We start from the raw sequence: 21,901 nt of genomic DNA, 5'->3' as shown, positions 1-21,901 counted from the left end.
TTCCATTGTCTGATAATGCTAGTTGTTAAAAAATGGTTATTTGAAATAGTAATTGGCCAATAGTGACTGAATTATCCTCTCCTGTATTCCCTCTGAAATACCCATGAAAGAGATAGTCTTACCCACCTTTGAAAAATCAGACTGATAGTTATGAGATTCTTGGAGTGATTTTCGCCATGATAGTTTGATGGAGCTCTATTGCCTGCTTACACTTTACTTTTTACAACAGAGAAAACTTCAAGGTTTATAAGTGGTAGAGAGAAGCTTAAACTCTCTGTTACTCTTAGGTTTCTGGCTCAGAAACATGGTAGCTCAACCAGGGATCCCTGTACTATGCTGGTGTTACTTTTCTTCTCCTCACATTTCATGCCTCTCAGCAACCACAACTCCCAGAAAGTGGTACACAGGCACTGGAGAGAAAGTGGTGAGGCCATCCTGAAGGAGGATATCAAGGTCTATAAATTAATGCAAAATCATAAAGAATCCTGGTAATAGTGTATTCACAGGATTGTGGTTTTAAATGTCTCTATTCTATTTGGTATTAGAGAATCAGCAGTAAGAAAAGTAGGTAATTGTGCCTCATCAGCAGGTAGTCTGCCAGATTATGAAAATTGAGCTAGAAGCAAGGCAGATATCCATTTCCTTGTCCCCCAGGTTGTTCTGAGAAGGAAACTCTGCTCAGACCCAGGTGGACGTGAGAAGGGAATTCAAAGAAAATCCACACAGTATTGGAAAGTACTTTCCTCATTGAATGTGAATAAACAGGAAAAAAAATGGAGTTTATGAAAAAAAAATAGTCCAGGGGAAAAACGTAACATTATCCTGAAGATTTGGAGGCCGATTATACTTACGAAAATTTTTTTACTGCAAGGAGGACCAGAGAAAATTTTCAGAATGTATGTCTGAGATCCCCAAAGTTATAAAGATATAACAACTATGAAATAGGAGAAAGACGGTGAAATAAAAGACAAAGACAACAAAATAAAATGAAAGGGGAGCAGAGAAACAATATATTCTGAATACAGTATATTAACACCATTTAATCCTAAGTTTTAATTAGGGAAATATAAATCAAAGATGATGTTTTTTTAATAAAGATGCCAATTAGTAGAACTAAAACCAGTGATAAAAGAATTCTAAAACAATTGAGGAAATGAAAATAAAAATTTGCTCTTATAATAAAAGAAGGAAACCTAAGGAAGTAGATAGTAAGTGGTTAATACCTTTTATTGAGTGTATATCGTGTATTAATGCTTGTCGTATAGTATCACTAATTCTTATAATTGGAACTTAGAACTGCGGGTTAGAATTCAAAACCAGGTCTGTCTGACTCCACAGTCCGTGGACTTTTCCCACTAAACCATGCTTCCCATCAATTATATCAGTAAATGAAAATGGTTTAAATTATCCTATTAAAAGACCACATTCAGATTAAGTTAGAAAATAGTTTCTAACCAAATGCTACTTACATGAGATCTGTTTTAACCAAACCAATACAAAAAATTAAAAGCATGAAGAGATGATAAAGATTTAACAGGCAAACAAAAGCAAAAAGAAAGGAAGGTTGTTGATTTTAATTTCTGAGCAATAATTCAGAGCAGAAGTCATTAAATAGAATATGAGAATGTGACAGAGAAGGCCCGATAGCCATAAACCTTCATGCAGTGAGTAACACTGAATCAAAATGTGAAACTTAAAATGTTGGAAGTCAACTGAAACACAATTGCCTAAGGATGTTTTCACACACCTCATTTAATTTTTAACAGATTAAATAGATGAAAAACAAATGGGATTAGAGAATATTTGAATAGTAACTAAGACTGAACCAAGATACATATCAAATTTTGTAGTTTACAAGAAGAGAATTCACCTTCTTAGTAGGTATCTCTGAAACATTTACAAAATTTGATCACGTTAGAGTAAAAAAATTAGACAGTCTACTTTGACATATGTTAGAAGCAATAGATAAATTTTAGACAGCAAATGCCAACCATTCCTATGCTTTTAGTAACATCCTTTATTTATTTGTTTTTGACTTTTGTTGTCCAAGAATGCATGAAATGAAAAGCACATATTAAGTATTTATACTCCCTGTTGAAATGAACTGTTCTTGTATTTATAAGTCCAGAATGAAGAAAAATTATTATTTAAATCTCTGAAGACATGAAACAATACAGACTGATCACCATGGTTTGATTATTTGACAGTGTGATTTATATGAGTATTTGGAGTGTTATAAATTATTAAAACCAAAAAATAAACTAGATTAGTTTTACCTGAGGTTACATTTCCAATGAACTTCTAAATCATTCTGTTCTCCACCTGGGAGACAAGTAAGCATCTTAGGCATTGGCGCTATTGAAGGATACTCTTGTTCCTGCTAAGTGCCCTTTGAGCACTTACTAGGTAACTCAAACTAAGTTTTAAAAAGATTAAGCACTATTAATCTTTGTTACTGTTTGAAAAAATTGGTATGTTTATTTTATTTTATTTTATTTTTTAAGCCCTTTATTGGAATATAATTGCTTTACACTGTTGTGCCAGTTTTTGCCGTGCAGTGAAGTGAATCAGCTGCATCTACACATATATCCCCATATCCCCTCCCTCCATCAACTCCCTCTCACCTTCCCTATCCCAGCCCTCCAAGTCATCACCCATCATCGAATTGATCTCCCTGTGTTATGCAGCAGCTTCCCACTAGCTATCTGTTTTACATTTGGTAGTGTATATCAGTGCTACTGTCTCACTTGATCCCAGCTTCCCCTTTGCCCCCTACCCTGTGTCCTCAGGTCTGTTCTCTACACCTGCATCTTTATTCTTGCCCTGTCACTGGGTTCATCAGTACCTTTTTTTTATTTATTTTAAGATTCCATATCTATGAGTCAGTATACGGTATTTGTTTTTCTCTTTCTGGTTTACTTTGTTCTATATGACAGACTCTAGGTCCATTCACCTCACTACAAATAGCTCAGTTTCATTCCTTTTTATGGCAGAGTAATATTCCATTGTATATATGTGGCACATCTTCTTTATCCATTGATCTGTTGATGGGCATTTAGGTTGGAATATCTGGGTATGTTTTAAAATAGATTTTCAACTGTAATTAATTTGTTATTTTGATAATTTTCTGATTTATAGTCATGCTTTCTCAGCTATTGCAGTTCAGCTTTATGTAATAAAAGCTTACTGTTTGTGATTTAATATGAAGTTTCTCTTTCCTGCAGGATGAATGTGGACAATTTCCATATGATGCAAACATCCAGATACACTGGGTATCATTTCTAGATGGGCGCCAGAGAGTTTTGCTTTTCACCGATGATGTTGCCTTGGTTTCCAAAGCACTGCAGGCAGAAGAAATGGAGCAGGCCAATCATGAAATAACTTTTTCTCTCCATAGTCTTGGGCTTTCACTGGTTAACAATGAAAACAAGCAAGAAGTTTCATATATTGGTATAACCAGGTATGGAAGAAGGAAGATAAGGTATTAGAAATCTTTAAAAGGCATTGAGTTCATAATATCAAGTCTGATGAGTATAGACAGATACCTGTTCTGAATTTATTCTTTCAGCAAAACTTACTGAATAATTGTTTTCACTGCTAGTTGAAAAGCCTCTAAGATAGAAAGATGGCTAACATATCTTTGCCCTTACAGGACTCAATAGTTTGTGGGGGAGGAAAGAGGTTTGCTTTTCTTTTTGTTGTTCCTATGTATTTTTTAAAATGAATTATAAACACACCAAGAAAAGCTACAGAGAAGTATGTGCAGGTGCAGTGGTGCTGTAGAGGCTGGAGAAACTGGTGTGGGTGGCGAAGCCAACAACAATGAGTCACATAAATTGGAAAAAGGTTCATAGAGGAGGCAGTATTTGACTGGGTACATAATCTTTATTGGGTGGTTACTTAGAACTGTTTAATAACGATGGAACCAGTTATTTCCTCTGATTTTGCTTATGCCTATTTAAGAAAAATATTTGAATTTATCTATTTTGTTTTTTCAATCACACTAACTTTGGTAAAAGACTCATTCTTCTTTGGAGGCTGTTGCAGGGAATGGTTACCGAGTATAACCATCGTAGGGTCTATCGATCATCATGTGTTCAGTGATGCAGAAAACTAAGTAAATAAAGAGATCATGTATGTGGTGCTTTTTTCACAACACCTAAGAAATTAAGGGTTCAATAAATGGTATTACACATACCATTAATGTAATATTAATACATTTATGTATATATGAGTAGTATATTCTCTTGGCTGTACATTTTATTATTGTATAGTATTTTGAACTAAATATGAAAATCTGTTTTAAGTCATATAAATCCAGTTTTCTCCACTCTCCTGTTCTTTGATATAACTTATTTTTCCTCTAATATTATATATGCTAGTATATTTTGTTAGATTGACCTTTATTTATAAGGACATTTTAAAATTTCATCTAAAAGGACTTATTACCTTTTTCTGACACACTACACATTCAGTACATGTTCAGTAGGATGTGTACTGAGGAAAATAAGACAGTTACATAATTTTAAAAAATAGACTTTTAAAAAAACAGGTTTAGGTTTACAGAAAAATTGAATGTAAAGTACACAGTTCCTATTTTCTCTTTTCCTCCTACCCACCACCCCAGTTTCACCTGTTAGTAACATCTTGTTACTATTGATGAACTAATATGGATACATTATTATTTTCTAAAGTCTATTGTTTAGGTTGTTTGCACTTGCTGTTTGTGTTGTAGATTCTATGGATTTTGATAACTGTATAGTAACATGTATCCACCATTACGGGATCGTGTAGTATAATTTCTCTATTCTAAAAATCACCTGTGCTCCACCTATTCATTCCTCCCTCCCTCCCCTCGAACACCTGAAAACCACTGATCTTTTTACTGTCTGCAAAGTTTTGCCTTCAAGAATATCATATCACTGGAATTGTACGTGTAGCCTTTTCAAATTGACTTCTTTCACTTAGTAATATCCTTTTAGTCATGTCTTTTTCTGATAGCTGATTTTTTTCTTTAATCACTGAGTAATGTAGCATGTGTGGATGTACCACAGTTGATTTATCCATTCACCTAGTGAAAGACTTCTTGGTTGCTTCCAAGTTTTGGTAGTTATGAACAAAGCCGCGATAAATATTCATGTGCAGGATTTTTGTGTGGATATGAGATTTCACCTCATTTGGGTAAATATCAAGGAACATGAGTGCTGAATCATATGGTAAGAGTGTGTTTAGTTTCGTGAGAAACTGCCAAATTGTCTTCTGAAGAGGCTGCACCATTCGGCAGTTCTGCCAGGAATGAATGAGAGTTCCTGTTGCTCCGCATCCTTGTCAGCATTTGATGTTGTCAGTGTTGTGGATTTTGGCCATTCTAATAGGTCTGTAGCGATATCTCCTTGTTTTAACTTGAAGTTACCTAATTACGTATGATGTTGAGCATCTTTTCATATGCTTATTTGTCACTCGAACATCTTCTATAATGAGGTTCAGATCTTTGCCCAATTTGAAATTGTTTGTTATTATTGAGTTTTATGAGTTCTTTGTATATTTTGGATATCAGTCTTTTATCAGATATGTGTTTTCAAATATTTTCTCCCAGCCTATGGCCTGTCTTTTCATTATTTTAATGGTATCTTTTACAGAGCAGAAAGTTTCAATTTCAATAAAGTCCCACATCTATTTTTTCTTTCATGGATTGTGCTTTTGGTGTTATATCTTAAAAGTCATTGCCAAACTCAAAGTTACTTAGATTTTCTCCTATGTTATCTTCTAGGAATTTTATAGTTTTGTGTTTGATATTTAGGTCATCCATTGTGAGGGGTTTTGTGTGTGTGTGTGTGTGAAATATGTAATCTCTTTGTCTAGATTCATGTTTTTGGCTTGTGAATCTCCAGTTGTTCCATCACCATTTGTTGAAAAGACTGTTCTTTCTCCACTGAAATGCTTTTGCTCCTTTTCAAAAATCAGTTGACTGGTTGGGTCTATTTCTGGGCTCTCAATTCTGTTCTCTTGATCTGTTTGTCTGTTCTTTGATCCATATCACTCTGTCTTGATTTTTCTAGTTTCATAGTAATCTTGAAGTCAGGTAGTGTCAGTCCTTCAACTTATTCTTCTCCTTTCATCTTGTGTTGGCTATTTTGAGTCTTTGCCTTTCCATATAAACTTGAGAATCAGCATGTCAACATCCATAAGATAATTAGCTGGAATTTTTATTGGGATTGCATTGAATCTATAGGTTGACGTGGGAAGAACTGATATCTTGACAATATTGAGTCTTCATATCCATGTACGTGGATATTTTGATTTGTTTAGATCTTTGATCTCTTTCATCAGACTCTTATGGTTTTCCTCATGTAGATTTTATACAGATTTGTTAGATTTTGTTTATTATACCTAAGTATTTCATTTATTTGGTACTAATGTAAACATTATTGTGTTTTTTATTTCACTTTCCAATTGTTTATTGCTGGTATATAAGAAAGTATTTGGCTTTCTTATATTAACCTTGTATTTTGAAACTTACTATTTGCAGGAGTTTTTTGGTTGATTCTTTGGGATTTTCTACATAGACATTTGTGTCATCTAAGAATAAAGTTATCAGTTCTTTATGTCTTTCTTCTTAATCTGTGTACCTTTTATTTCACTTTCTTGTCTTATTACATTATCTAGGATCTCCAGTACAGTGTTAACTAGGACTGGTGGGAGTGGACTTCCTTACTTTGTTCTTGATCTTAGCAAGAAAATATCTAGTTTCTTACCATTAAGTATTATCAAGTTGAAGAAGTTCCCCTCTCTTCCTAGTTTTTTGAAGCTTTTGTCATGTTGAATGTATATAATTTATAGTAGATAGTTTATTTGTTACCTTCATTGGCTGGTGTCCCTTAAACATGTTGTGTAGTGAGGACATTATTAACACTATCATGACTAGTATCAACAAGCTATATAAGTTAAAGCATTATGGAGTTATATTTTATCATTATGCAAACATTCTCCAGTCAGGGATCAGGAAGGTATGGCCTGAGAGCCAAATCTAGTCTGCTGCCTGTTTTTGTATAGCCCTTGACCTAACAATGATTTTTTTTTGTCAGTGTCTTTTTAACAGTGATTTTTTTTTACGCTTTTCAATGATAGAAAAATGAAAAGAAAAATAATATTTTGTAGCACATGAAAAGTATATGAAATTCAGAGTTTGTTGCCCATAAGGAAAATTTTATTAGAAAATAGCCTTGTTTGTTCTTTTGCATGTCTGTTACTGCTTTTGTACTGCTGCTTAGTATGTAACAAATGACAGTGATGTAGGTGTAACTTGAGAATGTTTGAGTGCTACACATATAGCTCTACTGCAGCTTTTATTTATGTTTTATTATTAATGCAGAGTCATCATGTCAAAACAAGAAGAGAAAAGTGGACTTTGAATGTCTCTCCTGTAGGACACAGTTATCAAATGAAATGGCAAAGCATTATTTTATTATGTAATGACACTATATATGTAGTAAAAGAATACAATATATATTGACATTTCCAAACTAAGTACACATCAGAATATATCCAACTCATGGGAAATCAATGGCCAGAAAAATTAGAAAATATAAGACAAAATATCTCATCACAAAAGAATTTCTTCATAAGATAAAAAAAAAAAAAAAAGTGAAGCTGCAACCAAAGTTAGTTTTGGAGTGACCCATTTGTTAGCCATGCAGAGAAAGCCTTTTAGCAATGGTGGATTAATTCAGTCTTGTCTGATTGTAGCAGCTAAAGAAATGTGTCCAGAGAATATAAACTTAGGAGCATTAGCCTTTTGGTGAGAACAGTTGCTTGAAGAATTGAGGACATTTATTTTTTATTATTATTATTATTTTTAAATGCTTGGTGAGGTCGGATGGAGCTTATCTATAATCATTTTGAATTCTTTTTTTTTTTTAGCTCTTTGTTGGAATATAATTGCTTTACAGTCTTGTACCTGTTTTTGAGGCACACCAAAGTCAATCAGCTGTATTTATACACATATCCCCATATTCCCTCCCTCCCGTGACTCCCCCCCTCCCCCATCTCAGCCCTCTAAGGTATCACCCATCATCGAGTTGATCTCCCTTTGTTATACAGCAACTTCCCACTGGCTATTTTACAGTTGGTAGTATATATATGTCTATGCTACTCTCTCATTTCGTCCCATCTTCCCCTTCACCCCCCGTGCCCCCAACCTCGTGTCCTCCAGTCCATTCTCTGCATCTGTATCCTTATTCTTGTCATTGGGTTCATCAGTACCATTTTTTTTTTTTTTGGATTCCATATATATGAGTTAGCATACAATATTTGTTTTTCTTTTTCTGGCTTATTTTGCTCTGTATGACAGACTCTAGGTCTATCCACTTCATTACATATAGCTCCATTTCATTCCTTTTTATGGCTGAGTAATATTCCATTGCGTATATGTGACACAGCTTCTTTATCCATTCATCTGTTAATGGGTATTTAGGTTGCTTCCATGTCCTGGCTATTGTAAGTAGTGCTGCAATGAACATTATGCTACTTGTTTCTTTTTGGATTATGGTTTTCTCTGGGTATATGCCCGGTAGTGGGATTCCTGGATCATATGGTAGTTCTATTTTTAGTTTTTTAAGGAACCTCCAAACTGTTTTCCATAGCAGTTGTACCAACTTACATTCCCACCAACAGTGCAGGAGAGTTCTCTTTTCTCTACATCCTCTCCAACATTTGTTGTTTCTAGATTTTTTGATGATGGCCACTCTGACCAGTGTGAGGTGATACCTCATTGTGGCTTTGACTTGCATTTCTCTGATGATGAGTGATGTTGAGCATCTTTTCATGTGTTTGTTGGCCATCTGTATGTCTTCTTTGGAGAAATGTCTATTTAGGTCTTCTGCCCATTTGTGGATTGGGTTATTTGGTTTTTTGGTATTAAGCTGCATGAGCTGCTTGTATATTTTGGAGATTAATCCTTTGTCCGTTGCTTCATTGGCAAGTATTTTCTCCCATTCTGAGGGTTGCCTTCTTGTCTTGTTTATGGTTTCTCTTGCTGTGCAAAAGCTTTTAAGTTTCATGAGGTCCCATTCATTTATTCTTGATTTTATTTCCATGATTCTAGGAGGTGGGTCAAAAAGGATGTTGCTTTGATGTATGTCATAGAGTGTTCTGCCTATGTTTTCCTCTAGGAATTTTATAGTGTCTGGCCTTACATGTAGGTCTTTCATCCATTTGGAGTTTATTTTTGTGTATGGTGTTAGGAAGTGTTCTAATTTCATTCTTTTACATGTAAAAGAATGCTGTCCAATTTTCCCAGCACCACTTATTGAAGAGGCTGTCCTTTTTCCATTGTATATTCTTGCCTCCTTTGTCAAAGAGAAGGTACCCATATGTGCTTGGGCTTACCTCTGAGTTCTGTATTCTGTTCCATTGATCTTCCTTTCTATGTTTGTGCCAGTACCATACTGTCTTGATCACTGTGGCCTTGTAGTATAGTTTGAATTCAGGAAGCCTAATTCCACCAACTCCATTTTTCCTTCTCAAGATTGCTTTGGCTATTCGGGGTCTTTGTGTTTCCATACAAATTGTAAGATTTCTTGTTCTCTTTCTGTGAAAAATGCCATTGGTAATTTGATAGGGATTGGTTGAGTCTGTAAATTGCTTTGGGTAGTACAGTCATTTTCACAATGTTGATTCTTCCAATCCAAGAACATGGTATGTCCCTTGAATTGAGGACATTTAGAGCAACATCAATAGTTGATTAGAAAACAGGCAAATAATTTTGAGTGATTTTCCTTAGCTCTTGATGAGTGAATGCATGTTACTAATATTTTCAGTTGTATATTTGAGAAGCCAGTAGTGAGTTTGAAAGTGAATGAATGAAGAGTTAGCCTCTATAAATAGTCGGCATAGAACAACTACAGGTGAGAATATTTTCAAACAAGTTGAAGAAATACTAATTCAGTACATGAAGTGGAATCTTCTAAAATATATTACAGCTAATGACGAGAAAAAAATGTGTGGAACAGAAAAAGACACAGTTGGACAGATTCACAGAGCTTGTGAAAATGTGGTGTTGAATGTCTATAGTTTCATTATGTTGTTTGTCAGCAGGTATTTTGTAGAAAATATTTGAATTGATCATTTGTTATCAAACCATTAGTGCCCAAAAAGGAATTTCATTCACTCTTGTGGACTTAAGCATCATTAGTTCAGCGATTTTTTTGGTCAGAAATAGAAGCTGGATGTCCTGACTTAACACACAGCAATTTGACTGTGTAACAGTAATATTTTCCATTGTACTTTTTTTGAGTTCCGGGTTAAGACTAAAATTTTTCTAAATAAAAAGAGCCACCCTCAGCCACTTTTATTGAACACTGACTGGCTTTGGAAATTAGCTTTTGCTGCAGAATGATAGCAAATTGAACCAAAAAGCAGAGAGTAAAACAGCAAAGTTATTTTGATGACAAACTAACATTTGAATCACAAGTAATGTCAGTCTATTTTATATACGTCCTCTGCTGTCCAAAGTTAAAACAAGAAGTGAGATCTCCAACCCAACACAGGTTTGGAGCTGGTGAATACATTCTATGACCTGCAACTACACTCCCAACAGCATTTTTTTCAACCTCAAAGCAAGTACAAAGAAAATTTCCACATTTCAAAATTCATTTAACTATTAATGAAAGAGCTTCTACCTAACCTTCAATTGGAAGTGATTGATTTGTAATGCAATGACATGGTAAAAGGCAACAATCAAAAGAAGAATCTAATAGAGTAGGAAACAGAATTTAAAATTAGATCTAGAATTTGTCTAATGTAGAATAGAATTTTACAAATGCATTACAAGTGATACATATCCTCAGTTAAACTAATATTCTTAGACTGAGATCAGAATTTGACCATATCTCTGCGTGAAAGGACATTTTCAAAGATACTCATTACAGATCAGCATTAACAGATGAACAGTTGCAATAGATTTTGATAATAGGGAACACTAACACTGAGCCCTAATTAAGTGAAAAGTTGTCACCCCCACAAAAGAAGTGTAAAAAAAATTTTTTGTAACTATGTATGGTAACAGATGTTAACTATTATTGTGGTGATCATTTTATAATATATACAAATATCAAATCATTATGTTGTATATCTGAAACTAAGTAATGTTATATGTCAGCTATACCTTGATAAAAAGGGAGGGAGGGAGGGAGGGAGAAAAGAAGAGAGAGAGAGGGACGCAGAAAGTGTTTTTCTGGTTAATAGACTTGTTTTTAAAAATTGTAGCCAGTTGTAGCCATTGTAGCCATTTTTACATTTTGAATTTCATCAATTAAAAAATGTGTAGAAGTATTTTTTCTCTCTTGTTATTTAAGTACCTACATAATAACTTTGATTTTGTGTCAGCCCACAAAGTCTATAAAATATCCCCATATGAAAAAAGTTTGCCAGTAACTTAGTTCATTGATGTCAATGTGTGATAGAAAAACTTTTTCTCCTGCCTCTTTTCCTTATGCACTTTTATAACACAGATATATGTTGGTGTTTAAAAAAAACTCTTGTATAAATGTGATTTTCATAGGAGATTGACAGTTGCAACAGTTTGGAGTTGAATGACAATTTCACAACCTAAATATGTGTTTAATTTAATCAATTTTCTTTGTGAATTATTTTAGTTCTGGTGTTGTTTGGGAGATGAAACCAAAACGGAAATGGAAGCCATTTAGTCAAAAGCAGATAATTTTATTGGAAAAGTCCTATAAGAAATATCTAGAATCAAGAGACCTTGGCTGGATTAAACTAGATGATAATTTTGAGGTATGCCAAAATTATTTTGTTTTGTCTTATACATGTATTTTGTCACTGCTGGTGGTAGTAAATAAAATTTCACTATCCAAGTAAAAATGTGTATGCAGAAGCTAATTTATTAGCAGGATTGGCATGACTAAAATTTATTAGTACATTTTAAATTAAAGTATATTGTTGAATCTGTATACTATTAAACATTTTTTAAATGTTTCTTATCTGCATTTTTATAGTGTCCTTTATTGGCAAAGCAGATAGTTTCATGTAACTTGTTTTTAGGAAGATTATGGAGAAATTAAGATTGCTTATTGAAACTTTTCCTGTTATATTCTGAGTGATATATATATATACTGCTAAATTGTATATCTCAGTGATGAAAACCCTATAGAAAACTTGCTTAATGAAATTCATTAAATGTGAATGATTGTAGGACATGAGTAGATGTCCACAAATAAACATGTACTCTACACAGGCCCCTACGGTGTTGAAACTGAAAGTCACTTTTGCTCCTAGAAGACCCCAGAAGCTTGACCGCAGGTTCAGTCATACAGTTGGGTTACTCTTTGTCTTTGATGGTGGAGTTTGCATTGTCACCAGATATGCTTCCTACCCCCACCCCATCCCTATAAAGTGTTGGTCATGCTCAAGTGAAAAAACACTATACAATTAGTGTCAGACATAAATAAGCTATTAACTATTCATTGTTTAACTTCATTAAAACAAAGTTTAAGTATTATCTAGAATTATCCATAACTATTGAGGTTTTTAAAAAATAAGAAGCATGGGTTATTTCTTTTAAGTACAGTTTATATAGTTGAAAAGTTCTCCAACTGTTTTCTTGTTTTCCTCGTAACCTTGGTAGAAAAGTGATGATTCCGCTTCAGATATCTCAGCTGTAGATCATCTTAAGGTAGATCTTTTGATGAGACCTAGAGATTAAGATATTATTCCTCTTCAGTTTGTAAGTGGATATTTAAAATGGGCTACACCGCTAATAGCAGTTTATCACAAACACGTGTGCTTTTTTTTCCAGGTAAATTTTGGCAAAGACCCAATGGAAATTCGCCTTCCTTTTCGGTGCCCTATAAAACGAGATTTTTTATCAGGAATTCAGGTTGAATTTAAGCAGTCTCCTCACCAAAGAAGTTTAAGGGCCAGATTGTATTGGCTTCAGGTAACATTATCATCCTATTCAATAGATATAAATAATCAGTTTGGGAATCTTGGGTCTGAGTTTTTTTTTTTTTTTTTTTTTTTTTTTTTTGCAAAGTTCTATCATGCCTCATAATTGGTACCTTTCTTCTTGTTTATATATTTATTCTCCTTTTCCCACATGTCCTGTAGATTTACCATACTTACCATCCAAGGCTAAATGACTGTTGAGATTTAATGTGACCAGTTAGCCTGCCAGAGTGTTTTCTTACACTGAAATTATTATTTTTAATATTCCTTTGAATTTGTTGCAGAATCCCAAAATAAGATTTTCTTTTGTCCTTCTTTATGGGAATGAGCAGGGCTTTATTGGAGGCTATTTTTGTCTGCTTGTTTGCTTGCTCCCTGTCTGCCTTCCACCATCTCTTGCTTTTAACAACTGATTACCACTATTTAGGACATTTTAATTTTTTTCTTAATACCTAACCTCTAATTTCATATCCAGTCTACACTTACATTTTTATTTAAATTATAGATAGTTGAAATCTCACATGATCCGTAGGTACAAATATTCACATAAATGGTGTTCATGCTGCACAATTTTAATGCAATTATGAGCATATTTATATATTCCTTTATGTAAAAGCTTGTTCTTGGTGAGATATATAAGAATTTTAAAGTGAAACTTTTAATAGTAGCACACATACATGCATTTATTTATGATGTAATTAGTGGCATCTTCTATAATGTTGTCTCTGAAACAAAAGCTTAAATTTAAATTATTTTAAGTTCTGCTGAATCAGTTTTCTTTTTGTTTTTTACCCCAGGTTGATAGTCAATTACCAGGTACAGTGTTCCCTGTTGTATTTCATCCTGTGGCTCCTCCAAAATCTGTTGCTTTGGATTCAGGTAAAAAAAAATTAAATTGAGATATACCCTATATATAAAAGTTGAGTAGACATTATTTTGACCTACTATAAAGCTTGATTGCCTTTTATCTGTTTTCTTTCTTCCTTTTAGAGCCCAAACCTTTCATTGATGTGAGTGTCATCACAAGATTTAATGAGTACAGTAAAGTCTTACAGTTCAAGTAAGTAAAGATTCCCTTATTTATCTAAAGGAATTTAAAATGAGAATCTATTTCGAAAGTAAGTTTTAGTCTTTTGAAAGTGACTTCTATATAAAAATTATTTTCCACCTGAATATATCGATCTACTTTTGATGAAGTGATTTTCTGTGTTGAAACTTATTTTAAATAATATATATTTTAAAGTGTAAAATTCCTTCAACCACTTTTCCCCTTTGTAACTTCCATTAGAATATAAAATAGTCAGCGAAATAGAAATTACAAGTATGTTTGTGAGGTGTGTTCTTTAAAGCAATTCCTGTGGACTTTAAAAATTAGATAATACATGCTGCATCATCTTTGTTTTTGTCTGTTCTATAACATGATAAATATGGAATTTGGGACTTTAAATGCTAAGTGTTAATACAGCAGTATTACCTCAAATGAAATCTCAGTCTAAGTGGACTTTGATCTTACTGGCATAACCCTTCTTTTTAGAGATCAAGGAACAAAACCAGTTTTAACATGGAAAATTACAAGGTTTGATAGACAGCCTTCTCCATCTTTAAAAAACCTTTTCCACTTAAAAATTTTTTTCTCCTCAGGTATTTTATGGTTCTCATTCAGGAAATGGCCTTAAAAGTTGATCAGGGGTTTCTAGGAGCTATTACTGCACTGTTTACCCCAACAGCTCACCCTGAAGTCGAAAGAAAATGGGTAATAATTTTTATTTCTCGGGAAGATTATAAAATAAGAAAATTAAATCAGACGTTCTTTACACTAATTGTAGTAGGAAAAAAATTAAAATAGAAATTCTTGATTAATTTTTTTCAGACAGAATTAATCCAGGAAGAATCTGATGCTATAAACACAGAATTAGTGGAGACCTCAGTGACCGACACATCCATTCTTAGTTTCTTTGAACATTTCCATATTTCTCCTATTAAGGTTTGTTATAATTATTAATTTTAAAAATTTGACATCAGTATTGTAGAACTTTTAAAGGATTTGTATACAAACATGGGTTTTAATTTGTTGCATCAAGTATTTGGTGGGGATTTTGTTTGATTAATTGAAATAATTAAGACAATTCTCTGTGACATATGTACAACCATAATTCCCACAGAGAAACCACCAGAGCATGATCTCTAGTCTTGAATTAATAACCCCTTTCTTCAAGGAAGAAGCTGACAAAAGCATTTCTTAATTAAGCAAAGAAGTGCTCGCCAAGGTTTAATGTTTTGGTTGCACTTTGTAACGACTGTCATTGTCTGAACAGAAAGCTATAATGGGTGCCCTAACCAGAATATGAAAACGCTGAAGTAGGTATTATACTGTTGATGTGGTGTTTTTCACCCTTGCAAAATTTGATTGTAACTAAGGGAGTGGAAAATTAGATACCTTTCACTTGCCTGATTTTGTACTTTAAGAACCCATTTCCTTATCTCCTTTTGTTATTCTTTTTAGCTTTTATAGGGGAAGGTGACTGCTTAGAGATTTCACAAATGCTGTCAACCATAGAGCTCTAAACTTGTGTAATGGGCCAGATTTACAATTAAGTAACTCTTTAAAAATATTGATGATCCTTTACATTCTCAGAAACTGTTTACAGCACATTATTTTCAGTTGCATTCACCAATCCATTCAGCTAAATGAATAGATTTATAAAATGCGGTTATTATTTTAAATTGATACATTAGTTTGGTGGTATCGGACATATCCATAGTGTTAGGTTTAAAGTTGGTATTGTTTTATGTGGTAGGTGATGCACAATTTCTCTTTCATTATTGAATGAAAGTCAGTTCTTTATGAGATCAAACAATACCTTCAACAAATTATTTACTGAAGGCCTGCTATCAGAGTTGCTGTGGAAGGTGTAAAATGACTTCATGGAGTTTATAATCTAGGGAGTATTAAAGACTGATAATTTACCTATACATATTTTTAGGTGCACGGGGAATTGTGCCATGAAGTTGAATAATTAGGATTGTGAACCATGGTCATTTTCTTATTCTGTGGTGACTTTGCCCTAGGAAAAGGCTGGATCTCTTTTCACCTAAGATTACCTGTCCCTGGATCCCAGATCTCTCTGACTGCAAATGGGCAAAAGTCCACATCAGAGAAAAAAAACCAACAACAGGCTTTCCTGGCTTTACCCCAGGTCCTCTCTATTGAATGAGGGCCTGGAGAATGGCAGGATGAGAAGTGAGAGTTATCTGCTTTACTTAACGCAGGTTGAATACCTTCCGCCTATGTCTTCTGGCAGTGTTGCCTTCCGGCACTGCTGCACTAACGATGATGCAGCACAAAGTAGCAGAAGCTAAATGGAAATGTGAAAATCTCATGGTTAAATACTGAGTTGAAGGGTCTGTGGAAGCTGAAAACCTTATTACTCTTCTAAAAATTTATTTAGAACTTGCTAACTGTTGTCATAATTGTCATGTTATTTTTACTTGTTATTATTGCATAATAATACCACAGTTGTTGTTAATTGTTACCAAAAGTTATTTATCTTATTGGATTAAAATAAATGATTATCCATTATTTTGAGTATTAGACTACTTGTGGGCCAGTTGACATGTTTTTTTTCTTAAAATGATTATGCTATTTTTGCAAATTGTTTTGGTCTCCTCCATGTAAACACAATGGTATTTATAGACTTTAAATAAAATTATTGTTCAGTTTTTGGGACAGACTGATTTGTATTTTATCAAAAAGTAAATGTGAGAATCAGAGCTGTTCTGTGGAGTATGTAGAGTAGCAAATAATAGTTTTCTTTAGGACTCTAATTGTAAGATACAACATTTGTTTGTATCTGGACGATCTGGCTTCTATGTATGTAAATTTTTTTGTTTTTCATTTTCATTTATTGAACTTATTTTCTTTTAGTTGCACTTGAGTTTGTCTTTGGGTTCTGGTGATGAAGAGTCAAACCAAGGAAAACAGGAAATGATTCCAATTCATTCTGTCAATCTGCTGTTGAAAAGCATAGGTGCTACTCTGACTGATGTGGATGACCTTATATTCAAGTAAGAGTTATGGTAAAGTGTATTGGGAGGTTTTTATACCAGGATGATGTTTCTGGATGTTAATTCTCTCCATTTGTGCTAGAATGTTAACTTAGAAAAATGATAATTCTTACTACTTATACTTGAATAGTTTGGTCCCTTTCTAATTATGCTTTTTATGTATACTTAGGTATACTTTATTTTACTCATAAAGATAAGGTTATTGGTATCGAGATAATACATGAATATTGTATAAACATTGAATTATTTTAGTAGTACATTATAAATTGACCATGTTTTAAACAGAATTATATTTAGAAATATGTAGCAATAGGATTAGATTTCAGTATAATTATATTGCAAAGTATAGATAATAGCTCCTTGCTGCGTTTAATATAAGAATATCTGTGTGTGCCAGACACATATAAATTCAATAAATGTTTGTTGAATTGAATATTCAGCAATGGTGTTGGAGAAAAATTCATTAATATTATATTCGTCTCACTTGTACACTATCAAATTTCATAGGAATGGAAGGCTTAAACATAAAATTTAAATAGAAAAACAAAGACTAAGGAAAAATAGAAGTTAATTGCTCTCAAATCTCTGAATAAAAGGAAACCTTCTGTGTTTAAAAGCAATGGAAAAAATCCCAATGGAAAAATATAAAGTTGATTTAACTACATAAAAAATTAAACTCATAACAAAATTAGTGAAAACAATTAAAAAACAAAGAACTGGAAAAATCTGATGACAAGTTTAACAAAAGATTAATAGTCTTAATTTTTAACCTAAAAATTACAATGTCATAGGTGCCAGAGGACAATGTGAGATAATTCATGAAAGGAAAGATACGTGGCTAGTAGATATTAAAATATTTAGCTTTATTATTTATCAAAGAATATATACGAAGTAAAACAAATTATCAAAGATTTCAAAATATGAGAAATCCTAATACTAGAGAGGGGTGGATCTAAGAAATGGGTACTTTTTTTTTTACTATTTGTATGAGTGGATAGGGATATATATCAAGAGCCTTAAATTTTTGTAGTCTTTCACTCAGTAATTATTTGGGGCGGGAATTCAGTCCAACAGATAATCTTGAAATGCAGCCAAAGTTGTATTCAGGATACACATAGCAACATTAATTATTATGTCAAAATTTAGAAATGTCTGACCGTGGAAAAATTGTTATGACACATCCACATGATGGAATGCTATGCGTTATTAAAAATGGTTACGTAGAATTTTGAAAACATAGGAGAATATTTATCTACAATGTTGAATGTAAAAAGCATACAAAGTGTTTTGATATTTTTCAGTTGCACAGAAGAGAAAAAAAAGAATTCAAAGTGGAAATGAGAAGAAAAAACTTAAAAAATCCACTGTGTGGTGGGATTATGGTCAACTTTTTTAAACCTTTTTACTTTTCATGTGTTTATGAAAGATTTGCATGAGAATGCACTATTTTTATAATAGTTTTGTTATCCTGTTATTTAAGATCTCAAATTTTATGTACAAACCTAATTGTGAATTAGCAATGATTACTTTATCATTGAAATTTTAAAATGTCTCTTTTTTCAAAAAATAATCTTAGTACTTTTGACTTTTTCTCCTCCCAGACTTGCTTATTATGAAATTCGGTATCAGTTTTACAACAGAGATCAGCTCATGTGGAGTGTTGTTAGACATTACAGTGAACAGGTAATTTCCTGTCATAGTAACTCATAAGGAATATACTTCATAAAGTATCAGAACAAAACATTTGTATGTGATTGTACAGTGTGTGACATTTACCGAATTTACTGCAATTCACAATCTCATTACTTAGTAGTTTCCTTGCATGATTAATTTCTATTTCTCTAGTTCTCCCCCCCCCCCCAATATTAACTTTTAAAAAAAGTTTCCCTTCGTGTTTTTTCCCTTTGCAAATTATACATTTACTACTTTGGGAGAGAACAGTGATTTAGGAGTCATTACCTTTTATTCCTGCAGTGACTGCAGTTTCTAAGCACAGTCTAGTAGAATTGCAGGGAAGCCAGGTTCCTCCCTGTGCCTCTTAGTCTGTGATCCGAGTTCTGTGCACAGACATAGTCGTTGTTTGGGGGCAGTAGGGCTCCATTGCTATACTGTGGAACTCCACGGTGACATTCCTCTTTCCTTCCTGTGCTGGAAGGTCCATTCTTTTATGCTGTATAGACATTATGTTTTTTACATATTCAAATAAGGATATTTTTTCTTTTTTGTTGTTGTTTTGGTTATTAACCCATGTAGTTCACAGCAGTAGTGATAATAACGTAACAAAAATAAGTACCAGTTAATCAAATATATTTTAATTTAATATGCATACTCAGCCATGCAAGGTCAATGTAATAGATGTCCCATTTTATAGATGAGAAGAGGAAGGCCTGTAGAGACTAAGTGACTTGTCCAAGGTTATGTAACTGCCAAATGGCAGACGTTGCCTCAGACCTGTTCTGTCCAATTTGAAAGATCCATGTAAAGTACTAACATAATGCCTGGCACAGAGTGAAAGATCAGTTAATGGTTGGTTATTCTGCAGAGCTTTCCTTTAACAACTTAATTTAGTCAGTATCCCACTTTATTCTTAGTTCACCATGATGTTGTTTCTTACAGTAGTTGCAAAGGACTTCATTTTTTTTTCCCCTATAGTTCTTGAAACAGATGTATGTCCTTGTATTGGGCTTAGATGTGCTTGGAAACCCATTTGGATTAATTAGAGGTCTGTCCGAAGGATTTGAAGCTTTATTCTATGAACCCTTCCAGGTATTGATCTCTTATTTATTTTAAGTGTAGTATAGAAAAATGGATGTTCTATGTTTTGTGACAAATAATTTGTATTTTAATTTTATCTGGGAACTGGATAATGTTCAAGTAACAAATATATCATCAATTTTACATATATGTTTTTAAATTGCTAGAGATGACATTAAAAGATTGTTTTAGAATTAATTGAGCACTTCTAGTGTCTGGGTAATAAAACATCCCCACGTTTTCTAGGATATAATGTAGTTGTAAGGAAGAGTGCTAGGTAGATTGAGACCATTTCAAGGCTGTTTCACCACTATGGAAAGGACTAATGGGGCATTAAAAGCTGACTTTATTTCATAGTCAAGCTTTCCTCTAACCTGTTCTCCTCCGTTTAAGGATCCAGGAGCCCAGTGTGGTGAGGGTTTTAGAAGGACAAAGCAAAGAGAATAAATGGGGAGAACAAGAGAGCCAAAACTGTGTGGGCTCTTAGTCTTGTCAGTGCAGCTTGCTTTAGCAGTCTGTTGGCACTTGGTCCTGGCAGGCCAGCTTCAGATTGTGACAGAAGCCAGTGATTTACTCCTCTCCAATTTTTGTCATCTTAAAGGGTTTGCTGAGATTGTGTGGGTTGAAAGTATCTTCAGACACAATAGGTATTCCATCAGTATTTGGGTTAGAAGGTGACAACTGTCACCACAATGTTTAATGTATCTTTACAGATTCCGTATCTTCGTGGAAACCCTGAAATACTAGATTCAAAGTCTTAAACTTATTTAAATTTTAAGTACCAAACTTTTTTTTTTTCGGCCAGGGTGCTGTTCAAGGCCCTGAAGAGTTTGCTGAGGGGTTAGTAATTGGAGTAAGAAGTCTCTTTGGACACACAGTAGGTATGTGTCACATATTTGTGTGTGTGTGTGTGTGTGTATTATTATAGTTATTTTAAAATGCATTGTTTATGGAAAACAAATGATTATGTTTAATAAAAGAGGGATTTGTTTTATAATAATCCTTTTAAAAGATGCCTTCCCTTGTTCTAAAATGGAAAATAATTTAACACTCACCTACTGAGTTTTTTTTAATATGTCTTTGTTGTGTTGAATCAATGTAATTTTTTAAATAAGTTTATTATTTATATATTCATCGGCTGCATTGGGTCTTCATTGCTGCGCGTGGGCTTCCTCTAGTTGTGGCGAGTGGGGGCTACTCTTTGTTGGGTGCTCAGGCTTCTCATTGCAGTGCCTTCTCTTGTTGGGGACCACAGGCTCTAGGTGTGTGGGATTCTGTAGTTGTAGCACTGAGCCTTAGTAGTTGTGGTGCGTGGGCTTAGTTGCTCTGCAGCGTGTGGGACCTTCCCGGACTAGGGATCAAACCTGTGTGCCCTGCATTGGCAGGTGGATTCTTAACCACTATGCCACCAGGGAGGTCCTGAATCAGTGTAATTTAAATAGTGTTATTCCTCTTCTTGCTAAGTGGGAAATGGAAAAAATAAATGTCTGCATTTTTGTATATGAGACAGAATTTTAAGCGCCTGTTAGTTTAAAGCAGCTGCATGCTGTGTATTGTGGAAATGCTCTTTGAAGAAACAGTGTGGCTTACTTCTCTGGGCCTTTTGATAGGTGGCGCAGCAGGAGTTGTATCTCGAATCACTGGTTCTGTTGGAAAAGGTTTGGCAGCAATTACAATGGACAAAGAGTATCAGCAAAAAAGAAGAGAAGAGATGGGCCGGCAGCCTAAAGATTTTGGTGACAGCCTGGCCAGAGGCGGAAAGGGCTTCTTACGTGTAAGTCTCCTGCTGAATCTTTAAGAAATGCTAACTTTTATATACACTTTAGAATACGTACTGGTTGTTTGACACTTGGAATACTGTTTGTGAGTAAAGGTCTGTCAGGGTAGCAGTAGTGATAAATTGTGGACTTTGTTTCTTTTTTGTTCTCCTTCCCCTTTATCACCATCAGATCTACCGCCCAAATCCTAGACTCAGTTTGGCTCTGGGGCTGGAGTGAAAAACGGTAAGGATAGCAGGTTAGCACTAGTGTGGAAGGGGAGGAAGTAGAGCAGAGCAACGTGGGGGGTGACTGGAGGGAGGAGGAGTTCTTCAGGTCATCGTAAACCGTCGGTTTCT

General features: G+C 34.0%; 1 protein-coding gene across 3 annotated transcripts in view; it reads left to right on the top strand.

Annotated features, from left to right (window-relative positions):
* The window catches only part of VPS13C (vacuolar protein sorting 13 homolog C), a 186,053-nt gene that overhangs the window by 149,324 nt on the left and 14,828 nt on the right, over nucleotides 1-21,901 (top strand). For all 3 annotated transcript variants that reach the window (XM_057722664.1, XM_057722667.1, XM_057722666.1), the window contains 12 exons: nucleotides 3,225-3,460; nucleotides 11,655-11,796; nucleotides 12,818-12,958; nucleotides 13,764-13,845; nucleotides 13,957-14,026; nucleotides 14,608-14,719; nucleotides 14,837-14,950; nucleotides 16,892-17,031; nucleotides 18,633-18,714; nucleotides 19,684-19,797; nucleotides 20,591-20,666; nucleotides 21,396-21,559. In XM_057722664.1, the coding sequence (XP_057578647.1) occupies nucleotides 3,225-3,460; nucleotides 11,655-11,796; nucleotides 12,818-12,958; nucleotides 13,764-13,845; nucleotides 13,957-14,026; nucleotides 14,608-14,719; nucleotides 14,837-14,950; nucleotides 16,892-17,031; nucleotides 18,633-18,714; nucleotides 19,684-19,797; nucleotides 20,591-20,666; nucleotides 21,396-21,559 (1,473 nt within the window). The remainder of the gene's footprint in view (nucleotides 1-3,224; nucleotides 3,461-11,654; nucleotides 11,797-12,817; nucleotides 12,959-13,763; nucleotides 13,846-13,956; nucleotides 14,027-14,607; nucleotides 14,720-14,836; nucleotides 14,951-16,891; nucleotides 17,032-18,632; nucleotides 18,715-19,683; nucleotides 19,798-20,590; nucleotides 20,667-21,395; nucleotides 21,560-21,901) is intronic.

This window comes from Hippopotamus amphibius, chromosome 2 (genome assembly GCF_030028045.1).
Source record: "Hippopotamus amphibius kiboko isolate mHipAmp2 chromosome 2, mHipAmp2.hap2, whole genome shotgun sequence".
NCBI classification, from domain to species: Eukaryota; Metazoa; Chordata; class Mammalia; order Artiodactyla; family Hippopotamidae; genus Hippopotamus; species Hippopotamus amphibius.
Note: the sequence above shows the minus strand (reverse complement) of the source record. Positions and strands in the feature narration are given on the sequence as shown.